Genomic DNA, 24,534 nt, shown 5'->3' with positions numbered 1-24,534 from the left:
TTATACCGACGCACAAATTAAATAAATACCAATCTTTTATCAGAATCAACTTTCGCTGCGTTATCTATACAATATGTGCAACAATAATCCTAAGTCTAAGTATACGTTCGCATCCAGGCTAATTATTGCGCGAACTATAATGCAAAAGTTTCGCCTGGTAATAATTCCAGTGGAACTGACGCCAAAAAGAACCGGTTCCTCATTCAAATAATATCGGGAAATCCGGTGACAGGACTACCTGAGAACAGCAGGGATTATCGATCTGCCGGCCGAGGCCAGTTGTCACCAGTTACCAGTTGTCTTTCTGCCATTCTGACAGTTGTAATACTTTACGCTAGAATCTGTTGCACTTGTACAATGTTCATAATAATCTGACGTTTCGCAGTTTGCAGAAATTAATACGGATACCGATTTAAAATCTGCTCCCGCTATATATGAAATATTGAGGTTTTTCCAGTGATCTGTGAGTAGTTATATATATCTTATTATTGTTTTGTCATAAGACAATAATTGGAAAGATAATATTTGATTTGCGTATGAAATTATTTAGAAATACAAATGCAAACATTATCTGCGGTGAACTAAATACATAATGTATTAAACAAAATGAAATAATAATGTCGTACAGAGTTCATTTTTCTACAGCATTTAATAGAATTATGTCAAAATTGACTTGTTTTTTGATTACGATTTTTAACATTTCTTTTGCATGATAGTGTCTTGTATCCAATCCTATTCAAGACACTATTTAGATTACATTTAGTTCGAGATTAATCTTGCTATCATACAGCAGCCAGTAAAAATATGCATAAGAAAATGGAGAACGTTGGTAGTTCTTATTCGAAGTATGATAAAGTGATATATGACCAAAGAACCTTTTGTAGAGCAGCGCCCCGGCAAGATGAAGGTCTTGTGTTCAAGTCTTAGATGCGACCATATCTTTTCTGTTTGAGAATCGCTAATATTGTCTTTAATAATCAAATATCTCTTTTGCAATTCAGACCAGAATTTTCATAAATTAACAATAGGTACTCGTACAAATAAATATAACATTTATCAGATTATTTATTTTATGAATAAACACTACACAGAAAAGTATGCATTGTGATAGGCCTACTTTTGATAAAAGTCGTTACTTTTCTGTTTATTTTGTAGTTTCATTATGTTGTTAGGATTTATTACCTAATTACTTTTTACCTTCATTTTATCTATGGATTGACTTCTAACAATAATTTTTTACTGTTGCTTTTTTATATTCTCAGATAAACACAAATCTCGCAAAACTAATTTGTTCTGTGACCAGAAAATACATTTAATTATGGTTCTACTGAAGGGTTTTACATATTTAAATATTTTTTACGCCTTGAGCCCAGACAAGATAATATCACGTAGCTAAAATATTCCTGTATGACGTTCAACTTCAAATATATTCGCTGTTTTGAATTTATCTCAAAATGACATACTACATTTTTATATTCCAAACAGAGTTTTTGTGAAAAATCACCTCAAGGGCGCTGTACAAATTTATAACTATAGACTAGACCAGAGGTTCCCAAAGTGGTCTATATGGACCCCCAGGGGTCGATATCGGCATGCTGGGGGTCCTATGTCTATGTCAACGAGAAAAAAATTTGGGGGTCCACGAGATTCAAATGGGGGTACATACGAGTGGATCCTCATTTACCTCAAGTCAACATTTAGGAGCTCCGTAAATGACACAATAGACCTAACACAAATATAATAGACTGAGAAATTACTTATTTGATATTTGTATTTTTATATTTCGTAGAGTTATTAATTCAGGTATATAAATAGAGTCTTCGTTCCTTTTCTCGTCAGAATTAATATATTCAAGCAAAACATTGCACATTGGAAGCCGCGAATTTTCCTAGTTCCCCAACTTGTTTGTGAAAAACGTCCATGATAATAATGACTTTCAACATTTAAATACACTTCACACAGACTTCAAAACTAAGTTTGAGGACATTTTGACTATGGAAATGCAACGTTGAAGAATTGGATATCATGTGACAAGAAGAACTGACCGAAATAAGAACTGACAAAGAACTTAAGAGGCAGTTCTGTAGGGCTAGCTACAGAAAGAAATTCCCGTTGCTTATCCTGCTTCATTTTCATTTGATGTAATACCTCACAAGGGTGCCCCTGTCTGCACAGTGTAAAGACAGAGCAACTATACCGCCACCCGGTTGTTGGGTAGGCAAGGGAAGGGATTATTTTTTAACTAAAAAAATAAGTGATTATCGTATGCGACGTTAATAGTTTTAGGAAAATTCAATATTCGGCAGGCACGGGGTCTACGAAAAAAAAAAAAATTGTCAAGTGGTCTACGGGGCAAAATAGTTTGGGAACCTCTGGACTAGACACAGGGCCGGCTCTATGCGGGTGCAATTGAAGCAGTCTACTCCAGGCGCAGCATTGCCAAGGCGCTGATAATACCTAACAGTCCTAACACATTACGATTGAGATTTTTTCATAAAAATGGCGCTACACAAAAATACAAATAATCATCCAAATATTATTGATAACAGTTATCACCTTCCTTCCTAGGCGTCTACTGGTTTTGACAAGGGATGCCAAAAGTTATTTGCGCCAGGCGCCTTTAGGCGCAGGGCCGGCCTTGACTAGAAAAACTATTATAAGAACTTATGGCTGACAGATTGCATCCACCAGTTCGTCGATCATTAATACAAATCAATATGTACACATATTATTATTTATTTATCTTCTGTACAGGCAGATAACATACAGGATCATACTTACCTGATAACTTGAGATTAACACTGTTTATTGTTTATTAGAGAAATTTAGATAAAGTTAGCACGCATAGGACATAATTTGAAACACGTGCTATTGGAAATACTATTATTTAATTCTGGTATTTGTTTTGATAATATACCAGCTATACACCGCGACGCGTTGAGATTTAACTTTCAGAGATTTAAGATTTCGAACAAATGAACATTTACATTTTTATTTATATAGATATGTTCTTTAATGAACGTGTTTAGGAAAGGAAAAACTAATTTTAAGATGGACGGTATAAGTACAAGCAGTGCAAAGATTTGATTAGAATTTATCTACCTAAATGTGATTGGTCCCGCGGTATGAGACAGATTTAGGTCTATAATGTAAAAACAATAAGATTCGTCTCTCTGTTTGAGACGGATTGAAGTTTATAATGTAAAAGCAATAAGATTCGTCTCTCGGTTTGAGACAGATTGAAGTTTATAATGTAAAAACAATAAGATTCGTCTCTCGGTTTGAGACGGATTGAACTTTATAATTTAAAAGCAATAAGATTCGTCTCTCAATTTGAGACGGATTGAAGTTTATAATGTAAAAACAATAAGATTCGTCTCTCGGTTTGAGACGGATTGAAGTTTATAATGTAAAAACAATAAGATTCGTCTCTCGGTTTGAGACGGATTGAAGTTTATAATGTAAAAACAATAAGATTCGTCTCTCGGTTTGAGACGGATTGAAGTTTATAATGTAAAAACAATAAAATTCGTCTCTCGGTTTGAGACGGATTGAACTTTATAATTTAAAAGCAATAAGATTCGTCTCTCGGTTTGAGACGGATTGAAGTTTATAATGTAAAAACAATAAGATTCGTCTCTCGGTTTGTGACGGATTGAAGTTTATAATGTAAAAACAATAAGATTCATCCCTCAGTATGAGACAGATTGAGGTGTATAATGTAAATCCAATAAGAAAAGTGTGATTAGGATATATTATATATAAAATAATGATACTCTCATGTAGGTACATTTAATTTAAGGATATGAGAGCCTAAAAAGGTAAGTTTTTAGTTAGGACATAGATTCTGTTGGGTTTGTTATGCATTGTATTAATTTTTCGGAATGTTGTATGCTTGCAAGAAGTGACCTATTTAGTACACAAGTATATATATATATATATATAATTGTTGATAACAGAAATATTATTATCGTAATCATAATTACAAGTAAATTAACATACCATTATCTTATTTATGAACCTGATAACAATATTAGCTTTTCTTTCAGATTTGTTTAACAATCAAACTTATTTAGACTTGTTTATAATTCATTCAAACGGCATTCGTTAACAGTATTCTTACATTGATAAATTTGCTCTTCTCCATCTCCTTCCCTTCCCCACTTCATTCAGCTTCATAACAATCCCCATTGAGGGATGCTATAGTCACACTGGCCCCAGTTAGGATTTGGAATAGTTAGTATTCACAAAAAAAAAAAATTATTCACTATTTTCTGCGTGCTTCGAAAAAATTTTACGACTGAGTTTTTTTTGCGTTCCAAAGTGGTAGTTACTTTCGGTATCACCCTGGTGAAAGACCACCATCTTAAATCGAAACATCATACGTATAAATCATATCAGACAAGTGATAAAGTAAGTAATAAATTTATTTTATTAATTATTATTTTTGTACTTTAAATGTGTATTTCATTTGTTAAAATGTTTGACAGATGCTTAGATGAATTATTGACAGGTAAATTTCTTCTTTTTTTGGCAAATATTTTGGCCCGGCTGCCAAAACTCTGTGCGATATATTTTCTTCTATTCTCATTAAAATTGGCAATGGATCTATTCTAAATGTTGATGAATTTTTAATTTATCAAAAATATAAAGACTTGTTTACTTTCATTTTCACTTCCTTCCAATGTTTCACTGCCGGGCGTCGTATGATGGCTATATATTTTTTTGTAAAATACTTTTGGCATCTCAAATCCTACAATTATAATTTCCTGTGATTTTCCAAGTGTTTGCGACATTTTACTAAATCGTTTAAATTAAAATTTAAGTCACTATTCGCTTCTGTTTGTTTGTGCGCTTAATTCTTCTAAACTACGCAACGGATTTTGATAGGGTTTTCACTATCATTTAGAGAATGTCTTCCGGAAGGTTTATATATATAATACATGCATCATATATTTATAGAAAGTAGAGAAAATTCTCCGAGCAACGTCAGCTAGTTATTTCTATTGAGGCGATTAGGCGAGAAAAATTATGAATAAAAATTTCACAAAGTTTCATAATAATAATTGCGATTGGAACATTTGGTTTAGAAACGGTGCATATTTGAACTCTTCTGTGGTCAACTTCATCAAACTTAAATCCAGTCCTCTTCTTCATCCTGATGATCACTTGGTATGCCTTATTCGAGAGATGATAGCCTCCATTCAAAGCTCTGGTAAAACTGTAACTCTGATTTGAATTCCTGGACATGTTGGCATCATGGGTAATGATATTGCGGATGCCTTGGCAAAACAAGGAGCGTCCAACCCTGTTGTTACCCTCGTAAACCACATTCCCCTATCTGACATTTTTTCCATCATCAAAGATAGATCCCGCAATGTTTGGTCGGAGTATTGGCACATTGCTAGTCAATCCAAGGGAGCCTGCTATGCCTCAATACAAAGGACTATCCCATCAAAAGCGTGGTTTCAGCAATTCCCCCATTTTTCCAAAAAATAAATTTTATCACTCATTCAAATGAGGATCGGACATTGTTCCGTTCCTTCCCACCATTTTAAAATTCACGTCGTTGACTCCCCAGATTGTACATTCTGTGGTCTAGAAGTGGGAACTTTAGATCACATATTTTTTGGTTGTCCCTCTCTAAACAAATATCTTCTCTTCTATCAAGCCTTATCTAAAATTGCCTCCCCTCCATTCAACATCTCATCTCTTCTAAGTCTGAACTCGACTCCAATTTTCATTATAATTTTGAAATTTGCCTATTTGAATAAAATTAATATCTAAATTCACCTTTCATTTCTCCATAATTTTAAATGATGGCTAAGAACACCTTGAAGGGTGAAAGCCAGAAATAATGGAAAAAAAAAACTTCGTATTTGAATATAAAGCGTGGTGTTTTCTCTTTCTAACACATTTTATTATTTTCCTCAGGCATTTGCTGCGAGCTTCACACCATGTAAATTGTCAGCTTACAGCCGTCACCATATGTGTAATCATGAGCTGTTACTGTCAGTTTACGGGGTCACTCTGCATAATCTGATGCAAGATAGACACATCCTCATCGACACCATGGATATCTTGTGATCAATTGTTTTCATTAGGGGCAAACGGTTAGTAGACAAAACTTTCTTTTTATTTATTAGTATACAACAAATTATTTATCCAATTACTAGCAATGTGTGACTACTTGATATACTATTCAGTATATCAAGCCACATAGCTTTCGTGTCAATCGTGGCCGTGAACTTCGTGCACATCTGTCGTAACTTGCTTAAGACTTAATAATATAATACTAATAATATAATATAATACTTAATCTTCTCATTCTGACACTCTTAACATCTGGGAAGATAATTATACAAAAAAGTCTTAAGCAAGTCACGACAGATGTGCGCGAAGTTCACGGCCACGATTGTCACGAAAGCTATGTGGCTTGATATACTAACGTAGTCACACATTTCTAGTTGAGCTGTGCCACAAAAACACACATTTTCAGGATGCTTTATCAAATAAAAAAAAAAACAAACTTGTTCAAGCGCTTGCGACGGTTTGACGAGTGTGAAAGGTGAGAGCTGTATAGAAACATGCGTAACGTGGCTGTTATAGGCCTCGCAAGCTATCCGCGGCGCATCCGCTGCAACCCACGTGTGTGCCTATGTCACATACCCACGCATCGTGCGTAGCATGCCCGTGGCCCGCTATGTGTGGATATGTACATCATCTCATAGTGAACGAAGCTAAAGCCACGTGTGTCTGAAATATACATCCAAAGTGTCTGAAATTTCATTCAACAACACCATTCTGAAGTTTTTGGGCACGTATATGTCATACAAGAGGAATGGGCTATCAATAGAGTTATGAATTATATTAAAACTAAGTATTGCAAGATTTGGATAACGTCTGATTTTAAGGCTAAATCTATCTGTTGCTTCAAGTAAGTACTTCAAATAAGTTCCATGCGCCCGCATATAGACATAATTTTATGGAAATAAGAAGGTAAATATCCACACAATAGTTCACAATGGATTGCTGGTACCTACCGAGTGATCAGTGGCATTGATGTAACATAAATAATGTAATCTACGTATACTCTTCTTTTTTTTTTCTTGAGGCTGATGGGAGGGGGGTTTGAACCCTCCAAACCACCACCTTATATATCCCCTCCACCTGATGTATGATAGTGAAGCATGAAACTGGCAGAGGAACGGTGAAAATAGACGGAATGTAGGAAAGATTCCTGTGTGTTAAAATCATGTATGATCATATGAGATATGTGGAGGTTCGCAAATAATGCTAGGCTGATGTAAGCGGAATGAGTATGATTAACTCTTTGCACGCGGCCGTATCAACTGTTGTTACGGCAAAAAGTCTATACTCACGCGGCTGTATCAACAGTTGATACGGAAACTTTGACAGCCGATATTCCAGCGCTCTTTCGTCATAAATGTATTTCTTGTTCAATTGGACATTCGTAGAACTATCACGATGCTGACATCTACAAGAATTTCTCAAAAATAAAATTGTATTTCATAAAAAAAGATCGATAATCAAGTGCGCCTCTTCGCGCCTTTTAGTCCTTTAGTTTACATTTTTGTCAACGGATGGCGTTAGTATTAGTATGTCATTCACAACTTTTCATAACTAAATATGATAAGTGATCGTGGTGTCCCACTTGTGTCTATCACCTAAGTACACACACGCCGAGTGAATGGCGGGACCACATTCAAAAGATATGGTACGCCTTTGTATGAAATTTTATGTTTTTGTTTTTATAAACATCTAAGAGTGTTGACACACGAGGATTTGTTATCATATTGTGGAGAATAATCTGTTCTGTCTATATAGTCCAATAAATCATGCCGGAATGCTATAATTTGACATTTAATTGCGTGCATAGGTATTTGAAAATAAGTACCGCGTACGGGTATAGATAAAAAGGAGCAAATTAACGCGTTCTAAAGGTTAAGAAAGGAAGAAAGGGAAGCTTTGATGGTTTGGGCATGCTGAGTGAATGAACAAAGAAAGGGGTAAAAGGAGAATAAGTCGCTCATGTAATGCAATAGGAACGTATCTGCATTTCTAATGTTTTGAGAAAACAGTTAAAAAAATCAAACAATTGCAATAAACAGGTGTTTTTTTTCTGTTGTCAGTATAAAATAATATTTTTATGTTACAATTGTTTTTAATAAAAATTAACATTTTATACATGAAACTTGAAGACCCCGCAAGGCTTCGCCTTTGATAAGGCATTTTCGGTCGTCTCCGACTTATTCCACCATTCACTACTGTATACCACAATGTTATTGTTAAAAAACTACATTACATCCACTTTAATTCCACTCCGTAGCTCTTTCCGGTGCGTAGATATTGCGTTAATTATTCCTGAGGCGTCCCCGACTTCTTCTATCATTCAAACCACTCTCTTAACATTCCTGGCAGTAATAAGAACAAACGTTGAAATTTTCAGCAATATCGGTCGACTACTTTTTGAGTTATGCAAGCGCAAACACACGCAAGCTGAATTTTTATATATACAGGGTTTTCCAATAAGAGGTGTTATTTTGAATAGCCCGCTATTTCGGTAGATGTTACTTTTGAAGCTGTCATTTTTTGACATTTGACAAGTAGAAACTACGCCATTAATAAAAATGTAACGATACACGCTTCAACAACGCATTGGAATTATTAAAAATTTACTTGAGTGAATCAAATGCAAATCATCTTGAGTGATGAGGCCCATTTCCACATCGGTGGCTTCGTCAACAAGCAAAATTGTCGCATCTGGGGCTCGGAAAACCCAAGAGTTATTTTTGAAAAGCCTCTCTATCCTCAACTTGTGACTGTCTGGGGCGGTTTATGGTCCGACGGAGTCATTGGACCTTACTTTTTCGAAAATGAGGCTTGAGCAACAGTTACGGTGAATGGATTGCGCTATCGAGAGATGATTCATGATTTTTTATGGCCGGAATTGGATGGTATTGATCTGGACAACGTTTACTTCAACAAGACGGCGCTACGTGCCACACAAGCAACGAAACAATTGATCTTTTAAAATTGAATATAAAAATAACACCTCTTATTGGAAAACCTTGTATTACGATTTTTTATATATAATTGGAAGGAAAGATATCTTCGGTGAAATTAGATAGATTGCAGATGTGGTCTTTTTACACAACAGAGGTGAACTGACGGATGTTTTTGCATTTTAACTCAAAATATTACGCAAAAGTTATTGGTAGAAGAATCTATTTTATTGAAGTTAAGCGCTTGTTATATGATAGCGAAATTTCGCAAACTGTCAAAATGTCTTCATTTTTATGTCACTAGAGGGCGGTAGTTGTACATTAATGAACTTGTTAAAATATAACGTCACACGTGCGTTTGTCGCAAAGCAATGAACGTATAATATGAATGTGAAATATTAAGTAAAACAAACAACTTAGTAAAAAAGTATGACTTATTTGCAGAACCTACTATTTTGGTAAAGCATTTAATTTGACATTTTTTATAAATGTTTCATCATTCACTTGCTGTTGTCATTAGTGTTGAGGAACATTTCCGATACATATAGTTTGTTTTACACGGTGTTCGGAAACTCGTGGTATAAACGGTAAAACCCTTTATAGGTCATAAGCTAAAAACGGATAGTTTTGAGACCTGCAACATTAAGGTTTATATTTCTTTATGTTTACAAGTTATAAGCCGTTGGGTTGTAATCATTCTGAGGTAACGCACAGAGGTCTTGAATCGAACCAACCGCCCAAAGTTCTCACATGTTGAGTAAATTTACGAAAATCGCGTCCTGGTCAGTTTCTCTATAAAATTATCAAAGGAGTTATTCATTTATTGTCAATTTTGGGTTATGACTTTTTTTATTTGAGCTTTCGTTTTCGAGAAAATCGAAGGTGGATTTATTTGGTAAATTTCTTAATTTTATATTTGATAGAATATCTATACATATTAATACCATCATTAATAAATTGACCTCGAGAAATGAAAGAAATTTTATTTTTTTATTTATATATTTGTTAAATTATTCTGTGTTATTTAGTACAACTAAACAATAATCTTTTTTCATTTATTCGTTACTTGAAGCATACCTTGTTTGGAGTATTTTTTCCGGCTGCCATGGATAAATCATAATATTGATCTACAAAGAGAAAAATAATATTGGTAATTTTTGGTTCAATTACCAAACGTGCCCTATGATAAAACGTTCACTCTCCCACTTGGTCAGAGCGCGTAAAGACAATGAATTCTCTCACACACACTTGCATAAAGATGCCGCCAGTAAACAACATGACGTTAGTGCTAACCGTTAGGAAAAGGAACGCATATTAAATGTTGAGTTTTAAAATATGACACTTGAAAAAATACAATACGTCAAATTTACATGAAAAAAGAGAATTTGTGAGTAATTACTGTTTTTGTAGCTTCATTAGATTATTGCAATGCTTCAAGTGAGTCGGTATTCTACTTTTAGACCCATTAATGAAACATTTTGATGGCATTTTCGAAATATATACGCCGTGAAACAGGGAGCGATAGCTTCAGTACCGTTCACGGGGGCTTCTCACCCGTAATAAGTAAAATACTGTGAAATGTCTTGAAAATTTGGTGCAAGATGAAGTATTTATTTAATTGTTAATATCCACAGATATCATAACGATAATAAGAGGCCGTACTTCTACAGATGTGTGTATTATATACATATTTTAAATTAAAAATATTGTGTAAAAGCGTTTTTAATGCGATAATCATGGATCGAAGTTTTAAAAGTGGGTTGTATGGTGTATCAATGTTTTTATTTTTTATAGTCGAATGCCTACAACAACTACAAAAAAAAATAGGCAGACTGAAAAATAATAGTCCATTAATTGGTATAAAAAAATATGAAGTCTGAGAATGACATATGAAAGGTAGTATTAAGCCGTTTTAGGGAGCTGTTTTCCAGCAAATCACCATTATGCCCTATAACCCACTCTTAAGTTTTGTGGTTTTCCGTAAAAGAAACCCTGAGGAAAATAGCTTCTTTCAGGGCCTATGTCATCTTGGGGATGCTGTGTGGATAGTCTTTTTAAGGCAGGGAAGAAGAGAAAGTTCTGGGAAGGAATAAGGTGTGAGGGGTGGGTAGGAATCTGGAGGTCAGTGTGCCAGGAGTGTCGGATGTATGAATTTATCCCTCTCACTGTGGTGCAGGGCGATAGGTCGAGAGAGTGAGTGATGTTAAAGGGTCTCTTTCGCCGCTAAGACCTGGATAGACCTCAACCCCCATAAACCAGGACACCTTTGCTAAGTCACCAAACTTAGCGAACCACTTGGGGTGACCTACGGCAGAGGTATTGGTTATATTGGCTTCAGGAGTGGCTACAGTATATTATTCACATTTTCAGTCTCTTTACAACCCTTTTGATCCATTTCAGGAGTCCCTCGGCAGGATGGAGTGGATTTGGTTCCTGCTGTCCGTGGCGCTCGGGGCCCTGCTGATGGTGGGGGCGCAGCTGCTGTGGATCTCCTGCTACATCCAGGGGGCTCCCGACGGCAGGCCCTTGCTGCCTCCGCCCCCCGTGCCCAAGGTAACCTAACCATACCTACTATGTGTGATACTACGAGCTGCGTAGCATAGATGGCTCTAGTGATCATAAAAAATCTATTAATTCATCAAGAGATGTTGGTATGTAGGTTCGCCCCTCCAGTTCAAATGCGAGAGAGACTTTGATAGCATAAAAGAACAGACATCAGGCTCCAGGCCGCCCTACACACTACAATGAAGTACAAGATGCAACTACTGACAAAAATAGTATATTTATTTATTTTTATTTAAGTACATAAAACAGGCATGGTGCCCAAAAATTTATATACATGGATGTTTAAATACATAATAATAACAAAATGATAATAACAAAAATAGTAACAAAAGGAAAATGTAAGTAATATTAATATTAATCTATTATAATAATATGTAAGCTAAATATGCAAGTAAATAACAAATAAGAATGGGTAAAAGGTAAATATGCACAAATATGTTCATAAACGATTTGTTATTTTCACACCTGCACTGGTGAGACACTGATTAGGTAGGTACAATGTTGCTTCTCTTTAACCGGTCAGCAACGTAAGCAGATATACACGATAAAATAACGATAGCAGTCAAGTACAATAAGCGTGTTTACACGTCAACGCGTGTGTTTCCACAAAAATCGTCATAACTCCGTTATTCTTCTAGTGACATCCCTAAAACAAAAAGTAGAATATTCGTATTGAATGAAGCTTCACATCTCTATTCAAAGTTATCCATAGAAACCCGTAAAAAGACCTACTCAGTGGAAGCAAATTTTACCCGCCAAATCGTAAAACGACGCCAAGAAAGCCGTTTGACGTGCCGACCCGCCTCGCAAGTTTAAATATTTTTTTAAAAATATATTTTGTATGAAATGGTCAAAAAGTGAAGTGACAGAATTGTTTATTGTACATTTGTACGATGAAATAAGTGTTTTTTTTTTACATTATCCGTGATTTTAGTATCGTTTTTACATAAAACATTACAGGTGAGTCATTTTTACAATTTTTTCATGTTTCCATTCTAAATTTAAATATTTACAAATGTTAATATTTATTTATGATACAACAATTTGAAAGCCTATTTTGTAACCTTTCTAAAACAGTTTTTACTATTCGGCTCCGTTCAGTAATGTTTCATTTATAGAGCTTTGATTGTGAGGCGGTAATAACACAACGTTTTCGTGAAATTGACATTTCGGTAAAGACATCTTAGCTTCAAGTTCGCGAAAAGTCGGAGGGGTTAAATAAAGGGCTTCATCACAATATCAGCTTAATATGATTAAAGGTAATACATTTTTTTTGAAGTGTTTAAATTGGTCATTAAAAATGTCTATTTCATTATTAGAGCCATGTATAATGTTATAATTTCTTAATGTTCGCGGTGCAGGGGAAAAATATCCTGTATTTGTGTGGTAGGCTTTAATATAGAAAATGTCTTTCATCCTCCTTGTTGATTTTCTTGATGGTATATTGATGTTAATTTGGGATAAAATGTTTGGTGTATAAACTGATGCATGTATAATTTTGTGTAGGAGCAGTACGTCAGAAAGTTTACGTCTGACCGTCAGTGAGTGTAGTTTATAGTGCAAAATTCGGTCATTATATGTTCCAAATTGACCAGATAAACCTTCACGATAAGCAATTACACTAGGCCAGTGCAATTAGCGATTCGCGATCGAAGTAATTCCGGTAGTCCCAATTTTTTTATATGTTATATAAACTGATCTCCTGATGTAAAATCTGAGTTTCCGACCTTGGCGCACCTGTGCTCGCGCCGCCATTTTGAAAAAACTGGCCGAAATCGGGCCAAAATCTAGTTTTTCCCAAATATCTCATTTCCGATGCAAATTTTGGCTAAAGTATTTTAACAAGTATAATAGAACATAAAATAACCTACATTTTTTGTAAAAACAAATTTCTTCTATCTCTAATAGGTACCGAGGTAGAAAGTCGTAAAGGTGCGTATATTTTTGAAAAAACAAGTTTTTTGCGCGACTAGGTTTGGTTTTTTATAAATACCTCGTTTCCAGTACAATTTTGTGAAAAATTTATTGATAATAATTTTGTAGAAAATAAAATTTCGTTAAAGAAATAGGTATATAATTTATATTTTTTATCTCTATTACGTATCCAAACTCTAATCCACCAAAACCAGGCCAAAAATTGAAACAGAGGTTAGGTGTTTTAAACTTGGCATTCCTTGACATACGTTGACAACAATCGTCATGCCTGTGTCAGACCTAGCAATAAATATAGTAGATAGACTATTTCAGCATATCGGTCGCCATACATTCCCAATGGGAAGACCACTAAAATTGGCCAAGCCACTACATTTGTGGTCGCAGCTTGGTCTGACATGCATATCAACGTAATCACAACATACATTTAAGATTATTAATACAATTAAGATGATAAGGTACATAAAAAAGATAAAAAATTGGTATTTTCGTAAAATTAACATTTATTGACATTCTTTTCTTTATTAGTTAAGTTGTCAGCATAACAAAAAAAAAATTAATGGTAGGTCAGTTTAGACAGAAGTACGAGCCCTTGACTATAGTTTCTTACTTCTTACTTCTGGCCCTGAATAGCTTCTTCATCTGTCTCATCACCCAAATTTGTGGCGACTGGGTCATCATATTCCTCGTCATCGTCATCAACAAAGGCTTCTACAGCATTCTCGCAGGAGTTGCCATTGCAATGAATGCAGAGTAGGGAACATTTCAAACCCGACTTTCTGCAGGTGCACTTTCCAGCGCAACCTTTTTTGCATTGACATGATATGAAGTTCAGCAAGGCCTGAGGTGTAGCTTCCTTCAACATTGTTACTGGAGTAAGTAACCCAACAGCATCCTTTTTCCTCCCCCATTCAGTCGGATCTTTATCGTGACCAAGCCAAGTCTGCACTTGCAAGTATGTTCTTGAAGCGTCTTACTGGATTGCATCTTTGGTGGGTGGTAGCATGGATAAATTGAATTTGTTCTTATTTACTCCTTTGACAAAAATGATGTACCTTAAATTTTCCAAATTTGATTTCTCGTTGCCGCCATACAAAAGTGCAAATAGTTGTTCGGCAGCCAAAGTGATTGTTTCTGTCTTTGCTTTTGGGTCTTGAAATACACGAACAAGTTCATTCACTGAGTGGTTCTTGAGAAGAATATTACAAAATTTGTGTTTGCCTTGACCGAACGGAGCTCCAGTTGTATCGCAACCTTATGGCATGAAGGAATAAAATGTTTTCAACTATTTCAATGTGTTTAAAACATTTGTTCGAGTACAACGCGTTAGGTGATTTACCTTTTCCAAATTTTTGGTAATATACGTTGGGAGGTGAGAGAGCTGTGAGGAGTACCAGCAAATCAATATCCTGACCAACGATTATGACTACATCATGTTGAGATGACAATGAATTTGCTGTGTTCAATATGAGAACGTCAGCATCCTCTTCAGCTTGTACTGTCGTTATGTGGGATCGTGCAAATGAGGTTCTGAGTAGGGAAATAAAACGAGACTTGTTCTTCTCATTTCCTAGAAACTTTTCCTGTGGCACTTGTGGCTGCACGCTTTAAAAAACAAAACTTCAGCAGAAGTTGTAACTCTGGCACGCCGTGCTCTTTCCACCCCTTTAGTGCTTTTCTTTTCCATAGAATCTGGGTATCCATCGAATACCACTACTGCATTGGATCCATAATGATTTTGTACATACCTGACATATTACTGGAAAATTACTGAAAAAGGTTGAACACGACCCCATACCACTTTGCGCAGTAAATATCCTCCATCAATTACGTGTATTTTACTGCTTCCCAGTTCTGTATTATTTGGTAGAGGGTTGAATGATGAATAAAATATAGACTTCGTTCCTTTGCGCATGCCTTCCTCTGAGAAAAGAGACAATGGTACAGGAGAGAGTTCATATTGAATAGCATTAATGGATCTATTGCCATAGTCACACCCTGATTTTTGACACTGCTGGTCACCGCCGCAAGAGAAACTATCGCATCATTACGTTTTAAGTGTAGGTTTCCAAAGTTCTGGTTGATAACTTTAGACATAGCTAATTTCTCCATCTTTTCAGCCACGTGACAAGTGACTTTGCGATCCCCGATTGTGCCACTGCTAATAGACATAATCACGTTTGTTTTAGGAAATGGTTCATGGCAAGCAAACCAATCAATAAGAGTTTGAACGTCTCGATCATCCCTCTTAATTCTTGCAGGCCTCATCTCTACATGTTGCTCTGACGTTCCTGATTCAATCCCACAGAATGACTCGATACCCTCACAAATGTTATGCAGATAAACGAATCCAGCAGTCCAACGAACGATGGAACTGTCTGTGAAGGGAACCGGAAGGGAGGAGTAAAAGGGTGGGGGGGGGTAGCCCCCCATACCGAAGTGCCCTCTAGTAAATTTATAGATTTATGTATTTAAAAATGCAAACAAAAATCTAATAACGTGATAATAAACCGTGATAGATTTTCTGTGCGTACTTACCTAAATTTGTTTATTCTTTATATCGGTAAAAAAAACTATTTTATCATAAAAATTGCACAACTTTTTTTGAAATTTTATGTTCTACAAAATTGGTACCAATAAAATTTTTATGAAATTCCACTGGAAACGAGGTATTTATAAAAAACCAAACCTAGTCGCGCAAAAAACTTGTTTTTTCAAAAATATACGCACCTTTACGACTTTCTACCTCGGTACCTATTAGAGATAGAAGAAATTTGTTTTTACAAAAAATGTAGGTTATTTTATGTTCTATTATACTTGTTAAAATACTTTAGCCAAAATTTGCATCGGAAATGAGATATTTGGGAAAAACTAGATTTTGGCCCGATTTCGGCCAGTTTTTTCAAAATGGCGGCGCGAGCACAGGTGCGCCAAGGTCGGAAACTCAGATTTTACATCAGGAGATCAGTTTATATAACATATAAAAAAATTGGGACTACCGGAATTACTTCGATCGCGACCCCCTTTTTGGCGCTAATTGCACTGGCCTACACGGGTTAGTTTCCTTTGTATGGATTCAATCCTATAATTACTATAAATCCAATATCTCATAATTGGGAGTCCAAATTGTTGATGCGTATTCGAGAATACTTTGCACAATTGATTTATATAATGTTAAAATTATTCTGTACTTTTAAAACAATTCGTGATTCTTAGCGTTAGTATATCACATTACCTCTATAATTCCTCTATGCTCCATAACATCAATTACACATCCAAAATTAATTTAATTAAATAGGTAATCGAAAGTTAATACAATTCAATGCTTCAATCGGTTACAGTTATTTAAGGCCAAACTATCAAAAATGGTCACTCAAACAAATCTCTACTCGTATTAAAACAATCCACTCGCTTCGGGTAAGCTATTCTGTGTATTATGCCTATAAGTATTAATATAATTTTTTGTGGTTTAGGAGCTCTTGTCGAATACCTATTTGGCCTAGGCAGAACTGGGCAGACGGGACTAAATGCGCAACCGCTAATGTCAAACTCTTTCCAGCTTCGTGGATACGGAATGAAACAGAAAATCCATTCCATACTGTTGCTGGTGTCTGTGTGTTTACGCGACACTTGAGCATGAAAACAAGAGAAGCGCTGCATCCAAAGTATGTATGAAGAGACAGCGCATGCTTATTGTCTTATTTTGTCTTGGTTCCAGGAAGTAGAGCAGCTAGGATTGGGATCGGACTGTGCGGCCGCACTATCTCTAGCGCTGCAGTTCTTGGTGCAGGAGCTGAAGGTAGCCCCCGCCCCGCTGGCCTGGCTGCACCGCAAGCTGGGCCAGGAGTGCGAGGACCTCATCACTAGGACCACGTCGGGAAAGCTGTTTGAGTCCCTCGGGGTAAGTGATGTGAGCTATCGAAGTAGGATCCTGCAGTTCCTGGTGCAGGAGTTGAAGGTAGCCTCTGCCCCGCTGGCCTGGCTGCACTGCAAGCTGGGTCAGGAGTGTGAGGACCTCATCACCAGAATCACTTCGAGGATTCTTCACTCTTAACTTTTTTTATTTAAAATATGAATTATACAATTTTCCAAATAAACTTCTTTTTTAAACTTTCTTCAGGCAAGTTGGTACAGTAATATTTAAAAAATTATAATTGAAAAGAATCTTTACCGAACCATTAAAACAGCTACCATCTTAAACCGGAAACGGAATGTACAAACAAAATTTACAAACAGAGGAAATTCAAGATGGACTTCATTACACTCAGTCAATAATTTTTTTTGGCACAATATTTATGTTATTTTCGATGGCACAAAGAACATTTTTGCATATTTAGTTTATCCTGTCCTTGCTCTACCGGTATTACAATCGAAGATGCTCCGAGGAATTAGCATTATTGACCCTTCGGCCCCGGTGCATATTTGGGAAACACGCCAAACGCGCGCCCAACATTTATGCACGGTCGACATTTGTCACATGAGTACTTGTCATTTCTACGTCAAGTTCTTGAGTTCAACAGCTTGGTTGTAGAACGATTTGCTGATCTCTGTATTTCATCCCTCCTACGTAGCAGAATATTTAACCATTGTTGTAATAATTAAAATAATCAGTAAAACCACGTTGGGTGTCATTGTAGCAGAATATATATAAAATGTAACAGGCACGTTGTGCGCCATTGTAATAGATTGGAAACCCACTGATTGCAACAATTGACAGTCAATTTAGTTTGCAACCATTGTTAATATATAAACGGCAAAAAACCACGAGGGTCGCCTTTGGAATATTCTGTACGGGTACCAACATCGGGATGTTACAAATATAATAATAAAAGAGATAAAATTACAACATTATATTTATTACTACTTCGTACAAGAGCAAGAACAAAACAAGAGATCTCTAAATTAATATTATAAACTTAAATCCCAGGGCGTGTGCGTCAGATCGAAGATCTTGCGCACGGATATTAATTAAAATTGGTAGCAATATTAAAAAGGGGTGACAAAGTAATCTAATAATAATAATAATATTTGGCTAATTTATATAGCGCCGTTTTCGTGAGAAATCACCTCAAGGGCGCTGTACAAATTTATTTCTTAAATAGTTAATACTAGAACTACTGACTTATCTCTAAGACTTATATCTAGTGACTTACGACTAAGGCCTATAACTACTATCTTAACGTCATATATACGAGTATTTACATATTTAGCAACTTACAACTAAAATTAATATTAACAATCTAATCTTACTAAAGCCAGAAGAAGGAGGAAGTTCTATTATATGAGGGTGTTTTTATTGTTAGCTGGATATATATGTTAAATGAATGAAATTAATGAATAAAATCAATCGTCAATCTTAAACGCATTTAGATGATTCATCTGCCAACAATTAAACTGATTGACTTGTTATGTTCCCGCTGATATTGTCCATTGTCCATTGGTAGGCAAGTCAATAGCAGCATTGAATGGACGGAATCGCTAGATAATGTAACAATTAGGGTATAAAAAAATGAAAAAAATAAATATTTGGATAGAATGACGGATTTATGGAAATCCTGTTAGAGAGAAGAGGGCGCCAAATAACATGTTCCATGTTATTAAATTTAGATGTAACTAACAACGACCAGCTAAAACGTTAATAAAACTACTGCGTCATTCTTCGCCGGTAGATCGTCGTGACAAAATGTCCGTAGAATGTCGTTTGGAGCGTCCGCTCGTGTCCTCCCGGAATGGCGTGTCTCCCCGCCGGCTGCCGATTTGGTACTGCTTCGTAGTCCGGTCTCGGTCGAGTCGCCGTCTCGAACTTCTTCTAGAAGTCCAGTGTGTACATGCCAGAAAATAATATTGAAAAGGTAGCGGGCAATAAGGAACTGCTACAACATGTTTCTCTTCAAGACCCATGTTCACTAATTGTTTCTGCTATCGTGGTACGAGAACACGCCGTCAGATGGAATGCAGGAAAACACTTCTTCTTCTTGACTTATAAATTTATTAATTCACAATATAATTGCAGAGGATCTTATTTTCCTCTGCTCAAACTTAAACTGAAAGAAATAAAGGTCTAGTTTCCTTTATTCTTCAGTTTTCCCTAGGTTTACATAAACCTAGTAATTATCTCACGACTGACTGCGTAGGTACGCATGTACCTACCAGTTATTTCAACACTAGCTCCTGCGTAGGTACGCCTGTACCTACCAGTTATATGAATACTGCCCTTTTTCTGGGAGGTATCTGTATATAAACTAAATTCTTGAAGGACATATTACAAAAATAATGATGTTCCACCCACTCGTCGGAAAACAACATTCTTAAACATAAAAAAAATAATGCACTTAACTATCCTAAATGATACAAATGTGACTTAAACAATACAAATATTTTAAACGAATTATTTTAAGGGAGATGAAACTTTATTTGGGGCTTTTATTACTATGGGACAGGGGTGGGAAAGGTATTGGAAATTATTTTTGGGCATAATGGTTTAACTAGGGTCATCATAAAATAGAGAGCGAACAGCTCTATTTGAAAGCTGCCGCTGCTTGAAGTAAAATGTCACGAATTCTTAAATCATAAATGATACACAAACAAGACAATATGTTTATAAAAATACCAGGCCAATGAATTGTTTTATTGTAGGGTCGAATCTGCAAATGTGGGAAACTACACTAACTTTGAAAATACGAACTGTGGGAATGGGCCTGAAGGCTAAATTTTATTGAGCAATATGTAAAAGTCGCATTCTGGAAGATCCACTAACGGCCGCTGTTCCCAATCCTAATAATCAAATTCTAAGCGAATCACCACTGCACTACATAATTCCAACACACAATAATTGCTTAAGCAAGCCGCCCAGTCTAAGCCAGCCGGACAGTTGGATTAGCCATAAGCAATATTTAAGGAAAAAACTAGTTACAAAAAGTGTCCACAGAGTGAAAAAATACCGCGAATTAATGATCAAATGTCACTCTGACATTCGACAGTTGCGTTCCTTTCAGTTTTTTGTGTTGCATTTGTCATTATCATTTTGTGTGAAGTTCTTCGCACGCTTTGCTTTGATCTCCATTTTAAGGTTTGTTTGGGTTTGTTTTGCTGTCGCACGAAGAAAAAACTTACGTCGATCTGTCAAATCAAATGGGAAGTCCCGATTGTGGCATGACGTTCAAGTTGTCACTTTATTTTTAATATATTATATACGTTAGTTTAAAAAATATGAAATACCAGTTTATGAATAACGGTATTTAAAAGAAGTAATGTGTATTAATAAGAGCTACAATAATTAACTCTTTAATATTAATTTAACATAGAAAGTTTCTAATTTGATGTCATTTTATTGTCTATGGTAATGTGCGGTAGTGTGGGGGGCTATCTAAGATTTTCAAAGATAATATGATTGGGAACAACGCAAATCGAACGTTCCCTACAAAATGCTTAAAAATCGCTTGGCTGAGCAAAAACAAAGATTTGAACTTAGATAACGATTAAAAAGTTGGGAACAGCGGCCGTAATTCTTCTTCTCAAAAAGACCCTCCATACTGGAGTGTGCTGTATGAGAGAAATTATTTTCTTCAAGGCTTTCTGAGTGAAGTTAAAGAAAAAATAATTTTTTGGGCACTTAGATACTACTGTTGAGTCCCGCTAATAATCTATTTGTGTTGAGCAGGTCCGCAGCATTGTGATGGGTGACTCCGCGCCGAGGGTGCGCTGGGCCGGAGTGGAGCAGGTGGACCTGGGCCCCCGCGGCCGCCTGCGCACCCTTGACCTGCTGCTGGACTTGGACTACTCCGGAGGTTTCCGCCTGGCTGTAGATGCCGGAATGCTGCTCGGAAAAACGGCATGTCTTGATATTGAAGGTTAAAATTATATTTATATTTTTCTATACAGAACCAATCAATAATTTTGTGCAATGAAAAAGGATTGAAATGTATGAATTTCAAAAAATATATATTTGCTGCTTTTGAGGCAATCAATAATTACTGCTTGTTATATTTATTTGTGCTATGCATAAAGCATTGTCTTATAAATAATAGTTTATCATTAAAAACAATAATAATATTTGAAAAGTCAAAATATTTCACCAACAAATGTAGATATAATATGTCTCGACACCATCTAGTGGGACATTTAGCACTAACAGAGCCTTTCCTACAAAAATAAAGTTGGTTTTTTTAACCTTTTGTACGCGTTAATTTGCTCCGTTTTATCTATACCCGTACGCGGTACATATTTTCAAATACCTATGCACGCAATTAAATGTCAAATTATAGCATTCTGGCATGATTTATTGGACTATATAGACAGAACAGATTATTCTCCACAATATGAAAACAAATCCTCGTGTGTCAACACTCTTAGATGTTATCGAAGAAAGCAAACACTTTGTGGCTTGACATTATACAAAATGAAACAAACACTTAGTTTTAAACCACTTTAATTTCGAGTTATATTAGTCGACCGGTTTCGATTGGACTCAATCTTCATCAGGACAATTGAATATAATATTCTATTCTATTAATCATTATATTCTATTGTCCTGATGAAGATTGAGTCCAATCGAAACCGGTCGACTAATATAACTCGAAATTAAAGTGGTTTAAAACTAAGTGTTTGTTTCATTTTGTACTCTTAGATGTTTATAAAAACAAAAACATAAAATTTCATACAAAGACGTACCGTATCTTTTGAATGTGGTCCCGCCATTCACTCGGCGTGTGTGTACTTAGGTGATAGACACAAGTGGGACACCATGATCACTTATCATTTTTAGTTATGAAAAGTTATGAATGACATACTAGTACTAACGCCATCCGTTGACAAAAATGTAAACTAAAGGACTAAAAGGCGCGAAGAGGCGCACTTGATTATCGATCTTTTTTTATGAAATACAATTTTATTTTTGAGAAATTCTTGTAGATTTCAGCATCGTGATAGTTCTACGAATGTCCAAGTGAGCAAAAAATACATTTATGACGAAAGAGCGCTGGAATATCGGCCGTCAAAGTTTCCGTATCAACTGTTGATACAGCCGCGTGTGAGTATAGACTTTTTGCCGTAACAACAGTTGACACGGCCGCATGCAAAGAGTTAAAGGTGAAAAAATATAATAAGCAGTAATTGTTGATTGAGGTACTAGTACATATTGAATCATTTGGCGGGTTGGAAATAAGCCGACATAGCTCAGGGGTTACAGAGCACCTGACCGGACATCAGAAGGTACGGTACATATCACAAAGGATAAAAAATAATTATACGTATAAGGTATAATTATTTGTTATCCTTTGTGCTATGCATAAAACCTGGTCTTATAAACATAGGGTTTTCACTATCATTTAGAGAATTTCTTCCGGAATGTATAATACATGCATATTATATTTATAGAAAGTAGAGAAAAGTCGATGTTTTGTAATCAAGTCGTAACAAAACATTTTCGGGCACTCAGATTGCTAACGCTGGCTAAACCTTATGAGATATATCAAAATAATGTACCACAGAATTGCATATCTTGAAAAGGCCTACAGAAAGGTCCGTGGTGGTATTTGTCTATCTCTTCAGAATAATCCCCAGCAACACCGGGTACACATCAGCTATAGTATAAATTACTTTTAAGCTTAATTAAAATAAATAAATATTTACAATCATCCACGTTCCTAGTTGTAATTTGCAAAAAACTTAGTAAAACGGTGTTCAATTGCTTAACCACTCGGAACATTAGAACGTCAAAAGACGTAAATTTGATAATAGCGGTCAAGACATTAGTACGTCTTTTCACGTAAACGTGCGCGATTTTACAAAAATCGATTTATTTCCATCACTAGTATACGGATTGCCATGATTTAAAAAACAGAGTTATCGATAATGAATAACGCTACGCGTCTGCATTCAAGAATATCTATGGAATGTAGAGGTGCATTATCTGAGTCGATTGAATCTGTCATCTTGTTCGTTCATAATTTATTGCGTTTTTAAATAATTTATTAAAAATATTTTAGTTTGGACGGTTAATATTTTGAGGTGACTAATAGTTTTCAATTATATTTCTTCAATATATAAAGTGTTATTTCTTTATGATACTCAGAAAAAAGTACATTTTTCACAGCTTTGAAATAATGGTCAGCGATTTTTACATATTTTTGACGTTTTCAGAAAATGTATATTTAGACACGCAAATATTTACGTATAACAAAACAATACGATAGTGAATTTCATAATCTTTCCAAAACATTTTTTAGAATGAGGCTACGTTTCCCAAAACGTGAGTTATGAAGCTTTTAACAAAACTCGTGAATAACACAAAAATTTTCGCGTTTTGACAGTTCGCAAAGGAACACAAAGTAAATAAAAGTCCTTTTCTGAGAGGTTAAGAAAAGGTTATTTAAAGGTTTATTAGGTTAAAAATAATGATATATTAAAATTCAAAATCTTTTCTTCAACTACACATTTATTCTGATTTACTTGATATTTTTTTATTCTTTAAATATTTCTTGCGTTCTCAGTTTTTTTTTTTTCTTCTTTTATTTTCTCTTAGCTACACAACTGGCACACTGTAGGTATACTTATTACCTATTTTTATTTTATTTATGTACTAGCCATATATTTATTGAATATTTTTTAATTTATGTATGCGTGATGTGACAATTGGTTATTAGGTTGTAACCTAATTATTTTTAAAAGTAAATAAAATCAATAAAACCGTAAAAAAACATTATTTGTTCTTTTTTCAGTTGTGGGCCTCCTTGGCCGCGCCCGCGTGCGCTTTACCACCGTGCCCTACACGCACTGGTCCCTGTCGTTTGTGTCGCCCCCGCACCTGGAGCTGCGCGCGCGTCCCCTGAGGGGTCGGCTGGCCGCCCTGCTGCAGGCGCACGCGCGCAGAGCGCTGCAAAGAAAGCACACATTACCCAACTATACCATCAGGTCTCAATATTTCAACATACTATGTACATTGTCATATATTCATATTGATTGGTACTTACTTTGAGTATCTCCATTTTAAGGCCCGGTCGCATCGGTAATC

General features: G+C 35.7%; 1 protein-coding gene across 1 annotated transcript in view; it reads left to right on the top strand.

Moving 5' to 3' along the window:
* Positions 1 to 342: 342 nt before the first annotated feature.
* LOC149415032 (PDZ domain-containing protein 8-like) overlaps positions 343 to 24,534 on the top strand; it is a 44,009-nt gene continuing 19,817 nt past the window's right edge. The window contains exons 1-6 of the mRNA XM_089642979.1: positions 343 to 463; positions 5,935 to 6,113; positions 11,427 to 11,579; positions 17,242 to 17,424; positions 21,184 to 21,373; positions 24,242 to 24,434. Coding sequence (XP_089499105.1) covers positions 11,442 to 11,579; positions 17,242 to 17,424; positions 21,184 to 21,373; positions 24,242 to 24,434 — 704 coding nt within the window. The 5' untranslated portion in view covers positions 343 to 463; positions 5,935 to 6,113; positions 11,427 to 11,441. The remainder of the gene's footprint in view (positions 464 to 5,934; positions 6,114 to 11,426; positions 11,580 to 17,241; positions 17,425 to 21,183; positions 21,374 to 24,241; positions 24,435 to 24,534) is intronic.

The sequence above is a fragment of the Hesperophylax consimilis genome, chromosome 19, assembly GCF_061612785.1.
Source record: "Hesperophylax consimilis isolate HC1 chromosome 19, BYU_Hcon_1.0, whole genome shotgun sequence".
Lineage (NCBI taxonomy): Eukaryota > Metazoa > Arthropoda > Insecta > Trichoptera > Limnephilidae > Hesperophylax > Hesperophylax consimilis.
This window is presented reverse-complemented; position numbering and strand designations above follow the sequence as displayed.